Source organism: Sander vitreus, chromosome 2, assembly GCF_031162955.1.
Source record: "Sander vitreus isolate 19-12246 chromosome 2, sanVit1, whole genome shotgun sequence".
NCBI classification, from domain to species: Eukaryota; Metazoa; Chordata; class Actinopteri; order Perciformes; family Percidae; genus Sander; species Sander vitreus.
In genome coordinates this window covers 27,495,092-27,510,607 of record NC_135856.1, presented here as the reverse complement: position 1 = coordinate 27,510,607, position 15,516 = coordinate 27,495,092, and the positions used below count along the sequence as shown (strand labels likewise).

The following is a 15,516-nucleotide window of genomic DNA, read 5'->3' as shown; positions in this document are numbered from 1 at the left end:
GCACCCTGACGTTTAAGTTAATGGCGTTGTTGCCATTGTTCGATGAAGTTATAGTGGGGAGGGTTCACAGCTTTCAACTTTGACTCTGCACTCAGGTGTTCAAAAAGCAGTCCTTTGATAAATAGTGCACATATAGGGCTGGGCAATATATCGATATCGATATATGAGGCTAGATATCGTCTTAAATGTTGGATATCGTAATATCCTGATATGACACAAGTGTTGTCTTTTCCTGGTTTTAAAGACTGCATTACAGTAGGGTGATGTACTTTTCTGAACTTACCAGACTGTTGTAGCTGTTCCATTACTAACCCTAACCCACAGAGTTATTATATCAACATAACTGATGATTATTTATCAAAAATCTCATTGTGTGCATATTTTGTGAAAGCACCAATTGTCAACCCTACAATATTGATATCGAGGTATTTGGTCAAAAATATCGAGATATTTGAATTTCTCCATATCGCCTAGCTCTATGCACATATTATTATTTGTTGATATACAAGCGTTGGTATCTTCATCATTTCACACACTCATTAGCGACCCTTCTTTGAGGAAATACAATTAAGACAGAACATTAAAACTAACCAAGATCAGCATAGAAAACGTGATAAATAAGGTTATAGACAGGATTAGCTTTATGTAAACAATAAGGACATACAAATATAATCTAAAAATACAAACAAATACATGAATAAAAATGGAAACACAATGTCATTAAGTTGTGGTTGCTTTTTACTTTTAATTTCACAGTATTTCTGTAACATTTAAATCATTATAAATGAAAAGCTCCTTGCTACAAATGCTCTGTAAATAGATTCCCAAAGTAAAATAATCCACTGGATTACAAATAAACACCAAACATGGAAAAGGTTCCATCCTATAACAGTGACAAGGTTTTCTAAATCATTCCAAAATATCCTAGAGAAAATACGCTGAGAGAATAACTTTCCTTGACTAGTCCACAAAAATTACACCTTGTAATTAATATCAATTAAAAACCTAATAAATCATACGAAGCCTTCCGTTTTACATTCTTTCTTTGGTCACATAGCTCTAGCAGCACCTTGATTGTCATTGTGCCGTCATGCAGCCTCCCATCGGTGCTTGCAAGCATTGTAACCAAGCAACAGATGTAACCTTAGCTGTATAGCAGAGTAAACAAGCAGCATAGCTACCGAGTCTCCCTTTGTCTGGGTCAGTTTGTTCAGCAACTCCACCACAGAAGCTTCAAATACAGGATTGTTTTCTCTTTCTTTTGAGTGAAAGAGAGGTAAAAATGCCATCTCATGTTATGCTCTCCTACCAGTGGGATGACCAGGCTCTGGTGAAAAAGATATACAACCGCCTTAAAGAGGATGGTCTGCCAGTGTGGATGGATATTGAAGGAGGGGTGACAGGGAACATAAACGACTCGTAAGTACAGAGGATTCATAATCATTGATGGGATAAATGAAATGTATGAGTCATAACTCTTTAAGCTGTGTGTATGTATGTGTGTGTGTGTGTGTGTGTGTGTGTGTGTGTGTGTGTGTGTGTGTTTTCAGGATGGCTGCAGGTGTGGAGGAGGCTTGTGTGATTTGTCCGTTCATGACTCCAGCTTACCAGGCGTCCCGCAGTTGTAAGAAAGAGCTCAACTATGCAGACAGCAGGGAGGTCATGGTCGTGCCGGTAATGCTGGCCAATGACTGGGAGGCCAGTGAGTGGCTGGGGCTGATCACTGCAGGCCTGCTGTGGGTGGACTTCAGGTGAAGAGGCCTTTCAAAGAGGACAGGGGACACACTTTAAAACCACTTCATCCCCTAGAAAGGTTAAATGGATCAAAACTGATATTGGTACAAAGAGAATATTTTAGAATTTGCATTATATGCATGCAATGAACATCTGGGGACGGCCTCTCTAGCTCACCCGGTAGAGTGTGCGCCCCATGTAGGCATGAGTCCTTTGCAGCGGTCCGGGTTCAAATCCATATGTAATGATTCTACAGCGACACAACTTTTTTTTTTTTACAAGCGATTTATTAATGAGCCATATTTGAGCCCATAGATATTTTACAACTTACTATCAATGGTCTTTTTAGAAATGCAGAGAACGATGAGGAGCACTTTGAGATGTGTCTCAGGTCTCTGGAGGAGGAGATCGTGTTTAACGCCGGTCACCTCCTGGCAGTTGAAGAACCTGCAAGAGAGGAGGTGGATCTGCCAGAACCATCAAAACCCCGTCTGAAGAAGAAACCGGGACGAGGGTTTCGCCATGCGCTCTCAGACCTCTACATCCATGACTTAGGTAGATATGAAAAGCTCCAAAAAGTTCCTTTTGGGGACTATGAATATTTGTACAAAACCCTTTATTCTGAATAGCAATCTGAGCCTTGCAGATTGAAATTTAACTACATGGACGTCTATTAAAACGTGTGTATGTGAGGCAATCTTTTGTGTTGTGACGTGATGATGATTTACAGGTGAGCAAGATGAGCAGCCAACTGGTGACACCAGAAACACAGTGGAGCTCAATGAGACACTTGGAGATCAATGTTACTGGTTGGAGATTAAGGGTGACGGCTGTAAGTACTACAGGAACGCGGTCACCGACAGATACCTGGGTAGGTACACAAACAAAAGAAACGGCATGTATGTGAACAATTTACTTTTTTTATTAAACTGAGCAAAATAAAGTACACATTGCAAACCAGAAAAAAGGGCACCGTTGTTTCCACGTCTGTACAACTGGCAATTTCGGGACAATATATATATTTTTTTTTTTTCTCCAAACGATTTTTCAAGACACCGTGTCTGTCCTTCTGCAGGGTTTGACCCCAGCAGTGAGCAGGTCCGCTCTGCGGCCAGTCCATCTGTGTCTGAAGAGTGGCTGCTGTTGGTGGATCAGACGGACCAGAGCTATCAGAGAGCCGTCGTCATCAAGAACAAACACTCGGGGAGGTTCCTGGCTGTCCAAAATGGCCACTTCATTGGACTAACATCGTACAATGAAGACTGCAAATGGCTTTTAGAATAAAACGAGACAATTTAACTGCATTTTAGAATGTGGCTGCTTCTGTCAAAGACACGTTATAAAAAAAAAAAAAAAAGGAAAAAAAAGCAGTAGCAAGCAAAACTTGATGGGTGTATCTACAATAGGAGGTTTGATAGAAATAAAAATAAAAAATTGTTACTGTGACAAGATGAACAAATAAAAAAAAAGAAGCATTAGAATCTTTTTCTCTTGAGGATTTCTGGTTTCCAGTTGACTGGATGGGTTTCTTCTGTCTGCAAGAAAGAAAACAGAGTTGTCAAATTATCTATCTGCTGCCTGAAAAAAAAAAAATATACCAATAGACCGGCCGGTGACCGGAATTGGCCGGTTTTCACGTGCTCGGCCGTGACCGGCGGGTCAGTCTGACATATGCCGATTTCATGCCGGTCAATGCAAAAATGAACTGACAACATAAGTTATACGAGTTACAGTTCTCAATGATGCACGCACACACGGACGCAACAGCAAAGTCTCTTTTTCCTTTCTCTCAACTATCCCGCCGTGTGTCGCGCGTACCCGCTCGCGGTGTGAAGCGCGTGTCCGCGCTATTCTCGCACGTGTAGGGAACCTCGTGAATTAACAACATGAGCAACATGTCAGCTGTTTGGAAATTCTTCAGCGTGTGTGCAGAACATATCAAGTTTGCAATATGCAACACCTGCAAGGAAAAAGTAGGGCGTGGAGGAACGACACCAAAATCACATTTTTTTTGTTGGATATTGGATGTGAAAAGAAGGAAATGGTTCTAACATTGACCTTTAGATGTGTGTGAATTTCCCACACCAAGAGTCATTTATATAGTTCTATTTTATAGTGATCCATTATCTGTTCAAAAAATGTTCTATGCAAAATGTTCTATTAAAGAAAAAATAGAAAATAAATATTTGTGTGTGCTGTAAAGAGGTTAGAAAAAAATTCGGAATCGGCTGGCCTAACTCAAAGAAAATCAGAATCGGCCTAGAAAGTTGTAATCGGTGCATCTCTTATATATATATATATATATATATATATATATATAAGAGATGCACTAAAATAGGAACTGACTATACACATAATCATATAACTCACAGCCGTGTCGTCCTCTTTGTATACTTTAATGGTCTTGTCAGCCTCGGCGGTGATCAGTCTGCTTTCTGAGTTGTCGAACATGCAGGCAAAGATTCCCGACTCGCTGTCCAGAGATCCAGGCTGCACAGCTGCATGAATCCGCTGGAAGTTGTAGCCTGTCCTCCAATCCCACAAGTGGATGGTTCCATTGTCGGCTACAGAGAGAACAAAAAATGTGGATGACTGATCACAAGTTTAATGCGCTTATAACTCAATACTGTAATCACCTGTATCATTAAAAGGTACATAGTGTAGGAATTTCTCCCATCTAGCGGTGAAATTGTATTTTGCCTTCAAATGCATGTTGCAACTACGGTAGCCGTTATGTATCAAGAAGCTATGACAACATGTCTTCCAATTTTCGCTTTTTGGCCGACGAGGATTCCTTCTCCCGTGGCTCGGCATAAGTATGATCCTCCGTTATGAACTAAAGTGCAGTGCAGGCTTTCAAATTTGACGCTGGCTCTGAACGAAAAAGCGTTGTAGAAAGGTAGGCTAGTGCTTTATGTCCCTCTCAGCGATTATAGTTTTGCAAGATGGCGGAACGACATGGAAGCCTCTTTGGGCTTACCTGTCCAATGTAAATACAGATAAGAAATCACTGGCAGAGGTCATTTTACACCAATGAGGACATATTTATGAATGAAGACATTGATTTTAGCTAATAAAATACTTAAAACACTACACAGTGTACCTTTAAGTCAACATTAACCCTGATAAAACTTGACCATCTATTATTAAGAATTAAAAGTTCAACATTTTCTGTAGACAAAACAAGAGACAGTGTAGCTAGTTATGAATACCTCCAGACACCAACACGCCATCAGAGTTAACGGCAAGAGTGTTGATGATGGCATTGTGGCCCGACAGGTTCTGGATGAAGTTGCCATCTGGGAACATCCACTGCTTGATGTTATCAGCAGAACCGGAGGCAAACGTGTATCTGTAAAACACAGGATAAGATAAGATGACAACATGTTAAGAACATTACAACCTCTTAATTGGCTGTATAATGGTATAATGGGTGGATTATAATCCCTCGGGTCAGACGTCTTCATGCAATACTCAAAAAGGGCTTTGACTGACGGTCATTTTTTTATTATTAATCCATGTTCCAATTAAGTGCTGTAAAATAAAAATAAAAAATAACAAATGCCCATCACAAGTTTCCAGTCTTCAAACTGCTTATTTTGTTTTAACAATTCAAACTGCCAAATATATTTGATTTAATGATACATAACTGAGAAAAGCAACACGTCCTAAAAACTGGAAACCAGCCAACGTGCTCTGGTTTATTGACATTTTCTTTAAACCAATCACAATCGCCTTGGGCGGTGCTAAGCACCGGACGCAATAATGGTGCCTCTGCCAAATAGCCTCGGGAAGGAACTTGTTTTGGTGGATCACGTGTACGTTCAAAGGTTGTTTTAGTCGTGAAACAGAAAACTCAGATTGGACAGATAGTCTAGCTAGCTGTCTGGATTTACCCTGCAGAGATCTGAGGAGCAGTTAACCATAGTCCTCAGAAATCAACCGGAGTTTAGAATGCCAAAACAAAGAAAGCGGAAGGCGACGAACATCTGGCCGAAATGAGGGACATCCGGCGGATCTTCCGGCGACAACGGAGCAATCCCGGAAAGGAGTCGTCGAGGATGTAGACTAAGGGTTGGGTAACTTACTGTCTGGGGTGCAGCGCCAAAGTTCGGACAGACTTCTTGTGGTTGGTCAGAGTTGCTCTGGTTTTTCCAGCAATCAGATCCCACAGCCTGATGGTTGAATCGTGGCTGCCTGCAAGAAGTTAATCAGTTGAGGTGAAAAGTTGAAGCCCAACCAATCAGCCATAACTTTAATGATTATACAGAACAGTTTGTTAGGAATTCTTGGGATTGCTCAAAAATAAAAATAAAAAAGGTATTTACCAGTGATGACTTGTGGTTCTGCCGCCTGGCATCTCACTGTGGCCACAGTGTTGGTGTGGCCGGTTAGTGTGTGCACGTTAGCTTTCGTCCTGATGTCCCACACCTTCGTGGACAGAGAAGAAATCAAATTAGTTTACTTACTTAATCCTAAGGCCTAATTACTTACACATCATATTCAAAAACATAATCAACTACAGACCCCTGACGGAAGGATTGTCTCTCTAAACACCGGTCCATTCGGACACCTTTCCTCCTTCGTTTGTTTGCACTGCCCACCACACAACACCTCACTAAGACCAAGTAAAAATCCAGAATGAGTATGTTGTTCATTATCTAACTATTCTCCCATAGTTCAATAAGTGCTGCATAAATATAAGGTGACAGATGCAGACATCGGATAGCCAGAAGTTATTCATACCACGGAGAGGGCTGGGTACCGAATTCAATGCTTTTTAGTAGGGGTGGAACGGTACATGTATTTGCAATGAACCGAAACGATACGGGCATCAAGGTTCGGTGCATGAATTTACACGGAGAATACATGGTATAAAAATAAATAAAACTTGCATGCAATTTAATTAATGTAATGCAGAACTACTGTTAGATACAGGTTCTTTAGGGACACCTAATATGTAGCCTCTGAAGCTCTGATTGGCGCGCTGCCTACGTAGCCGAGCTCCGCCTATGTCTAGTGAGTCAGAGATAGCAGCACTAAGGACGAGTATAGCGAGTGGTGGCGACCCACAAGAGTTAGAGGACCCGCCGGCCTCTTTAAGATCGCAAGTTTGGGAAAATTACAGTTACAGTTGCACAGACGAGAGCGTCGTGGGTAAGACTGCTGTTGTAGATTAGTGTTACGTTTCCAGTGTCGCGGCTCCGAACCGTAACGTTAGTTGGGACAGATGCCTTGTTTCTTCAGGCTAACTATGTTAGCTTTAGCCAGGAAGGGAGGAGCTTTCTGCGGTGAAAAATGGCCGGGAGACGTCGTGATAACGCTGCATTAATCAGGTTATTTAGTTTGTCTTTGCAGAGAACAGAGATGCTGTATTTTCTGTTTTATAGCCGATTGTCCTATTTTGTTTACAAGTTACAGATGGAGTCTGGAGATGATGTGGGGTACTTATTGTTTACATCTTACGTTACATACTTCAAGGTGTTGCAGCTAGCTCAGGGAAGAGACTGTATGACACTAGGTGGTACAGTCAAAAAAATTGCCTTCTGCATTTTTGTTTTGCTTTTCCCTCCATTATACCGAACCGTGACGTCTGAACCGAACCATGACTTCTGTGTACCGTTCCACCCGTACTTTTTAGTCACCGACCGAATTGCCCCTGAAGTATCGAAAATTGCCTCGTCATTCAATACCAAATTTCAATCCCTAAGGAGTAAATCTCATCAGCGTCAGTGAGCCAATTAGCATGCTTCTACCCAGATCTAATGTTTGTGATTTGCTGTTTAGCGTTACACGTCGTAGAGGCATTCAGGAAAAACTCTACGTTACACAGTAGTAGTAGTAGTAGTAGTAGTAGTCACGTAGTAGGTGCTGAAACAGAAATAAAAAGATTTGTGCCGTAACGTTGTAATTTCATTTTGTTTTATAAAATTGGTATCGAAAAAAGTATCGTTTAGGAACCGGTGTCGATGTCACGGTATCGTTATCGGTACCAACATTTCCTTTAGCGATACCCAGCCCTAACCACAGATAAGATAAAGAGCTTAACACAAACCAAAACAAAAAGGTGACCAGGAGCAGACCAGACAGGATGCTTAGAAAAGAATTCAGAAACTGGAATGAAATGCTGTTGCCCGAATCTCAAAGTGTCTAAAACCGTGTCCAGCAGTCAGGTTATTTCTACATCCATGTGACTTTTGTTTACATGCTTTGGGCCACTTGTAACAGAGGAAATGTAAATGAAAAAAAAGATGTGACTAGTAAAAATGAGAAGCCTTTCTTAAAACATAAACTGAACCTGTAAAGTTAAGTTCATTCATACATTTAACAGCAAACGTGCAAAGTACGAGCTTACCCTTGCTGTGGCATCTCTGCTGCACGTCACCAGCACGTCAATAGTCGGATGTAGGTCTATATCATACACGGCGCTGAGGTGTCCGTGGTAGTGCCTGATGACCTAATGCACAGATCCACATTGTCAGGAGAATGTAGAAATACTGTACATCAAATCAACTGAAATGTCTTTTTATGGCCCTTTAAGACTTAAGTGAGTCCACCCCATTAACCCGCCTCTCATTATGATGTCTGACCTTGTTGTACTCCAGATCCCAACACTTGACTTGCTTGTCCTCTCCACAGGAGAACAGGTAGGGGCTTCGGTTGCTGACCGCCACCCCACGCACTGTACTGATGTGTCCAGTCAGGGAGAGTTTCAGTTTCCCACTGGCCAGGTCCCAGATCTGTCAAGACAAACCACACAAGAGTCATACTATGAGAATTATACAACATTTCTAGAACTAGTGTCTCCAGAAGGCCATCTTGAAGTGGCAGGAGGACGGACATTATCAGAAAAAGGCTGCAGTTGTGGATACTGAAATAAAGTTATTTTGATATTGCTTATGGGTCCAAAAGAAAATGTATGATATATGGCTGTTAACAGCAGAGTGTAAAATAATGCTGCTATCAACCATTCCGGATCAATAAGACAGGTGATTTATATTAAATATTAAGATACTAGTTACTAAGAAATATGAGATACTAAATAATAACATTATAATATAATTTACCAGGGTAGGTGAGGGGAGAACAGAACACAAAATCTTAAAAAAGGTGCTCAGACGTCATACGTCATTTTCTCTTTCAACCACGTTGTTGGTCAGTATGTTAAATGGGACCACACTGAGAGAAGTTCATGACAACTGAGCCAACTTCAATTTGCCGATGAAGACCACAAGATGGGATTGAAAGCTCTGGGAGATAGAAAGTAGATTACTTTGTCAAACTGCGGTTTCCACGTCAAAAAGGAGCTTTCATACTAATCATTTCTTGTTTGGTATTGTTCTTATACAACAAGACGATCAAAGGATGAAACTTCTGGATAACATTTGTTATTATCTCTGACGTTTTATCCGCAAGATAATGAATCACAGAAAAAAAAACTAAGAAGTGAAAATGATTATTTTAAGCTTTACTCACCTTTATGGTTCTATCAGCAGACCCGGTGACAAACCACTGATTCCCCGGCTCCACGGCGATGGACCTCACCCAGCCGAGGTGACCACTGATGACCTATCGGATAAAACACACTACTGTTAAAAACAACGCAGAGGACACATCCCAGATCTACAGATAAAAAAGGAAAATATAGCATAAAAAAGGTAAAATAAAATAAAATATGGTTACCCGGAACAGTTTCCATGGTGGATGCCACTGGGGTTTAGGCATGGTTGGCGCTTTCCTGGCGAGTGTAGAATTTCTGGTGCCGCCTCCCTCCAAGAGTGACTAAAATAAATACATTAATTCATTATCCGCACTGCACATCTTACAGTGATTTTACAGCAAGAGTAAACAGTAGAGCTGCACAGTATATCGTTTAAAAAAAAATTTTTTATCGTCATCTTGGGCAATATACATGTCGCGAAAGACTGGAAACTGCACTTTAAAATGTAACTGGCCTTTTTTTTTTTTTGTGGTGCCTTTCATGTCCAATTCAGTTAGTTCTATTCTTTCCAAAATAGAATGTTAGAAATGATTTCCTTTCGTTCGTTTTAAATTCAACAAGCAATTTGTTGTATTTTAGCAGATTACTGAAAGCAGCAGAACTGAGTACACTTTAATATCTGTTCATTTATCGCGATAGTCAACGACCTTATCGCACATTTTCCCTCATATCGTGCAGCCCTAGGAAACAGGATATCTCATCAAGTGGAAATACGCTACAACCTACCACAGCAGTCGACGGAGGGTGAGATCTCTCCACTCCTCCTGCATGTCGATGGATGTCACCGACACTGGCAGCAGTGCGGGTTACATCCAGCCTAAAATTCAACAATATGAATAAATTGTGTAAAAATCTTGAAAGTTCTGAAAATGTACCTCAGCTTGAGTCATTATGCCAAATGACTACCAATAACTTACTCAACTGAAACACTGGAGGGGGAAAAAAATGTGTTTACCTGGCTTGTGAGGGTGGCAAAGCCAGCGCCATGGAGTGGATTCCTCCCTCACTTGGATTCCTGTGCATCGTTGTGTCAGCAGTCAAAGCTACTCCTATTGAATGAAAAATACTTGTATAAAACACTAGAATAATGCCGATGCAGTTCATTGACTCAGTTCAGAACAATTACATGCATGCAGCTTGGTTAAATTAAAGGAACACGACGACGTATTGGGGATTTAGCTTATTCACCGTATCCCCCAGAGTTAGATAAGTCCATACATACCCTTCTCATCTCTGTGCGTGTCGTAACTCTGTCTGACGCCCCCACCGCTAGCCTCGCTTAGCACAGATCCTGGAGGTAACCTGCTCCATCTAGCCTACTGCTCCCAATAAGTGACAAAATAACGCCAACATGTTCCTATTTACATGTTGTGATTTGTATAGTCACAGCATGTACAAATAACAAGGTCACATGAGACACAGCCATCTTCTAACCGTATACAAACTGGGAACTATATTCTCAGAAGGCGAAGCACTGCTACTTGGGCGGAGTGATTTGCTCGCAGCACCTGAGAAGCCCCGTGGTGAGGAGCAGAGAGTAACAACGGTGCTTTTCAGGTGTTGCGCTAACCACTCCGCCCAAGTAGCAGTGCTTCGCCTTTTGAGAATATAGTTCCCAGTTTGTATAGGGTTAGAAGATGTAACCTTGTTATTTGTACACGCTGTGACAATACAAATCACAACATGTAAATAGGAACATGTTGGCGTTATTTTGTCACTTATTGGGAGCAGTAGGCTAGGTGGAACCGGTAACCTCCAGGATCTGCGCTAACCAGGCTAGCAGTGGGGGCATCAGATGAGCCATCTCAGAGATGAGAAGGGTATGTATGGACTTATCTAACTCTGGGGGATACCGTGAATAAGCTAAAGTCCCAATAAGTCGCCGTGTTCCTTTAATAGCACAGTACTTACCAGGTCCAGAGGGATAAGCATGTGTCCCGGTGATCAGGTAGTCTGGGTCATCCCCTGAAACGTAATGTAAAACAAAACAAAAAAATACCTCAAATGAGCTAGTTTTGGAGCATCAATATTCAGGAAAACAACAAGCAATTATCTTAAATTAAAACAAAATAAATGATAAAAACTAAATATTAAATACTGGGCTTTCAATAACATCACTGCATTGATGTTTTCTCTATAAATAACTGTTCTCTAACTAAGGGTAAAATGTAGTGTTTGTTTCATCCTCACCTGGCTGTGTGTAGCTCTGGTGGCCTAGCATACTGCCAGGAAGAGCCATTCGGTCTTTCCCTTCCTTCAGGACAGGCATGTGTAAAACTGCATTATAATCCGCTGTCATTTTCACACTCATCTTCAACTTGTGGCTGAAAATACACAAGACAATAACGCATTATTTTCTCCTTCAAAATCACTCATGGGCTCCCTCTACTTGGCAAATGAGAATCATTTATGTCTGATATAAAAGCACAAACACTACACAGTTTATTGCTTTGAACAGTTAGAAGTGAGCAATATGGGTACAATTGTCTCTCATGGTATGGTATGAAACCATATAAAATAATACAGATATATATTAAAAATAACTTGACCTATTTTTGGTTAATCCAGTAAATGAAATACCTGACAAAATCCATGTAACATTACTTCTTCACATTAAAAGATTGATTTTACCCTACAGCAGTCTCACAATGTATTCCATTAAATATCGGCCAACCCAATATTTGACATGCAATTCAAAATTGATATATATTATTAAAAATGTCAATGAATTTTAAGGATATTGCCCAGCCCTGAGTTTAAGTGCCTCCTATCTCTTATAAGCCGCCTCGCAAGAACACTTACATTCTCACATTCTTTGGTCTTAAATTACAAGTACACAGACATTAACGTTAAGGTTTACAGAAAGCTGAGCAGGGAAATATTTCTTTGCCCATTGTCTCTTGTTACACAACTTAAAAAATTCAAACAGCTAGTATAATAATAATAATAATAATAATAATTTCGACAAGCCTAAAGATGTGACATTTATCATGATCATGAAAGAAGTAATACATAAAACGTCACTGTTCTTTTCTTCCCCCTCAGTCTAATTTACAGCACAAACTGTTGCACCTAAACTAGTCAAAGCTGGCCTGGACTAGATTAACACATGTAGACCAAGGATAGTTTTAAACCAATTTTAAGGTTTGTATACTTGTTCAAACAAAAGGAATACAGTTCAAAGTTCTCTGCAACAGGTAGTAATGAAAATTGCCTTAATGTGGAATTACCTTTCCTCATCCTGTGCGACGGATTTCGCATGGTCGGACACAAACATATCATGCGTCCTTTTAAGAGACCTGAAGACTAAAGTGTGGACTGAGTGCTTCTGGACATCCTGTAGAAGAAAATAGTTATATTTAATACAATTATAATTAAACAGAACAAAAACAGCACAGTTTAAAATTACTCTACCCTTGAATGAGAGTTATACAGACAAGAAATCATATCGTAAACGTAACGCGAGTCAGCAATTAGCCGGGCCCGTGGTGTGGCGCTTTACCGGGAGCAAAAGAAAAAGCTACGAAAAGACTTCAAACATCCGCTTACCTCGGCCATTGTGGTGATATGAACACGGACAAAGCACCACAGCTGAATAAATTACTTTTTTGAGGATTATTGTTCGGTTGCACTCAAAAATATATCACAATCCTGAAAACATGACCATCACCACAAGCCGACGACGACCGTACGCCCCGGAAGTAAACAATACAAACAGCAGCTAGCAGTTTGTCTGCGCCGCCTATTGGTCAGGAGGTGTAAACCAATACAATTCTGCAAGACATCCTTGGATGCATTATACATCCATGCAGTGGCTCATCTAGAAAATTTGACATGGGGTGGCAAAAGGTCTTGGCAGGATGGCATTGGAAGACGGTACACGGAAATCCCCATATGTAAATGGCCTGTGTGGCAAATAGATGAAAAACTGTAAAACTGCATAACATAATTCTATCATTTTGACCATTTGGTTGATCATAATTACTGATATAGTAAGACAAATAGAATAGAATGTGACTTATTTTATCAGTTATGATCAAATAAAAGGTCAAACAAAAGAAACTGTAAAACATCATTAGATAATGTATTTATATACTGTATGTATATATTTACATATCTAACATCTATAACATATACAACAGAATAGAAATAGAAATAGATAAAAAGAGTGTGTCCTTCACACAAGGAGCGAGTTCCGCGGATCCACGCGACTACGCAGGTGAAGTGTCGCTCCCCGTGTGAAAAGCCCTTTATTCCCACAATGGGGAAATTCTCACTGTTGCAGCAGCGAGGGATAGGGATAGCTTCATATTTCGCTTCCTTTACGACAACTTTTAACATGTACAAGATAAACATGAGCAGGGGCTAAACAGCTTTTCAAATCCAACATAAAAAGTATCGGACAGTTTAAATAAAAGAAAAAAATATTTTTTTTACTGTGGTAAATGCACATCTTAAATAATAGGTAGTTGCTGAGCACAGATGGTAATTGGAGTTAGAGAAAATGGCGTCCCAACTGGCGCATACTTGGGTGTACTGCTCTTGTGCAAAGACATCCATCTTTTTCCTTTCCATATGTTCTGTCTTTGCCATATTTTTAGCCTGACATGGTCATACTCAGATTCTAGTCTGAGAACTTCCCGACCTCGAATGTTGTGGGCGGGGCTAAGTTCAGCTGGCATCCAGGCGACCATATTTTAGGAATCAGAAATCATTACATTCATACTGTATATTCAAACATAAACAAACTGGTATACGATAGCAACAATAGAATCAAAGATAGAATGGAATAGAATCAATAACCATTTGGATTGAAAACATAAGAATACATGTTGTTGTTGTTGTCATAACAACACACTATGAATACTGGGACCCAACTTTAGTTCTGACACAAATTCACTCAGACAGCAGTTTGTATCAGAAAGTCATTTGACTGTGACAATCCAAAGGTGCAGATTGCAACAAAAGAAAAGACACTGGTCCAGCAGAATACAAAGTTGGAAAACATGGAATTCCACTCCAGAGAGATTGAACCGCAAATTAATTTCTATCTCAGTTCACTTGAAGAACAAGTACGGCGTGAACTGAAGGACAGCGAGGCGAGGCTCATCCATTGTGAATCTGAGGGAAGAGTTCACCTGATAATCAGAGAGGACTTGCTGGCCAATGTCCTCGATCAGCTCCAACAACAGAGAGAGGGCAGCACTTTGAGCCATGACAAAAAGCTGATGCAGAGGGAGATGTGTGACTTGAAAGTTCAGCTTGCTGAACGTGTCCACTCCCCACCCAGAGAAACAGAGTATCTGAAATCCCAGATGGGAAAAATCAGCAACAGGCTGCGAAAAGCCCAAAAAGATCTCGACCTGCAATACTTCATTACTGAAGACCTGAAGGTCGAATTGGAGCAGATAAAGGGAGAGAAAGAGGCCCTTAAAAATAATGTGGAGACTCAGAAGATCGAGCTTCGTAAAGAGAGACAGATGCTCGCGGTAGGTAAGACCACCAACGTGATGTTGGAGAGCTATCTGGAGATTGAGAGGGCTCAAGCTCAGGAGCTGAAGAATAAATTGAGCAAGATGGAGGAAGCTCTCCGAAAACAGGCAGAGGAGGCAAAGGAGATACTGGAAAGATCCCAGGCTTCCCATAGAGCCCAGCTGGATGAGGCTCTGGCTGAACGTGTCCACTCCCCACCCAGGGAAACAGAGTATCTGAAAAGCCAGCTGGGAAAAATCAGCAACAGGCTGCGAAAAGCCCAGAAAGATCTCGACCTGCAGTACTTCATTACTGAAGACCTGAAACTCGAATTGGAGCAGATGAAGGGAGAGAAGGAGGCCCTTAAAAACAATGTGGAGACTCAGAAGATTGAGCTTTGTAAGGAAAGACAGACGCTCGCAGTAGCTAAGACCAACGTGGAGTTAGAGTTGGAGAGCTATCTGGAGATGGAGAGGGCTCAAGCTCAGGAGCTAAAGGATAAATTGAGCAAGATGGAGGAAGCTCTCCGAAAACAGGCAGAGGAGGCAAAGGAGATACTGGAAAGATCCCAGGCTTCCCATAGAGCCCAGCTGGATGAGGCTCTGGCTGAACGTGTCCACTCCTCATCCAGGGAAACAGAGTATCTGAAATCCCAGCTGGGAAAAATCAGCAACAGACTGCGAAAAGCCCAAAAAGATCTCAACTTGCAGTACTTCATTACTGAAGACCTGAAAGTTGAATTGGAGCAGATGAAGGGAGAGAAAGAGGCCCTTAAAAATAATGTGGAGACTCAGAAGATCGAGCTTCGT

At 41.0% G+C, this 15,516-nt stretch overlaps 1 protein-coding gene across 1 annotated transcript; it reads right to left on the bottom strand.

Annotated features, from left to right (window-relative positions):
- Positions 1-2,634: 2,634 nt before the first annotated feature.
- On the bottom strand, positions 2,635-12,937 carry plrg1 (pleiotropic regulator 1). Its single transcript, XM_078263507.1, has 15 exons — positions 12,785-12,937; positions 12,466-12,572; positions 11,426-11,559; positions 11,147-11,200; positions 10,191-10,284; positions 9,962-10,052; positions 9,418-9,516; positions 9,211-9,303; positions 8,325-8,474; positions 8,090-8,191; positions 6,063-6,165; positions 5,823-5,931; positions 4,947-5,086; positions 4,105-4,298; positions 2,635-3,269 (listed from the first exon to the last, which is right to left on the bottom strand). Exons 1-15 carry the CDS (start codon positions 12,791-12,793, stop codon positions 3,210-3,212), a joined length of 1,539 nt encoding a protein of 512 aa, XP_078119633.1. The 5' UTR covers positions 12,794-12,937; the 3' UTR covers positions 2,635-3,209.
- Between the last annotated feature and the right edge of the window lie 2,579 nt (positions 12,938-15,516).

Coding starts and splice junctions, on each gene's coding strand:
- plrg1 (XM_078263507.1), bottom strand. Junction 11,560..12,465: donor GTCGCACAGGATGAGGAAAG/GTAATTCCACAT, acceptor GTGTATTTTCAG/CCACAAGTTGAAGATGAGTG. Junction 6,166..8,089: donor GCAGAGATGCCACAGCAAGG/GTAAGCTCGTAC, acceptor CTGTCCACGAAG/GTGTGGGACATCAGGACGAA.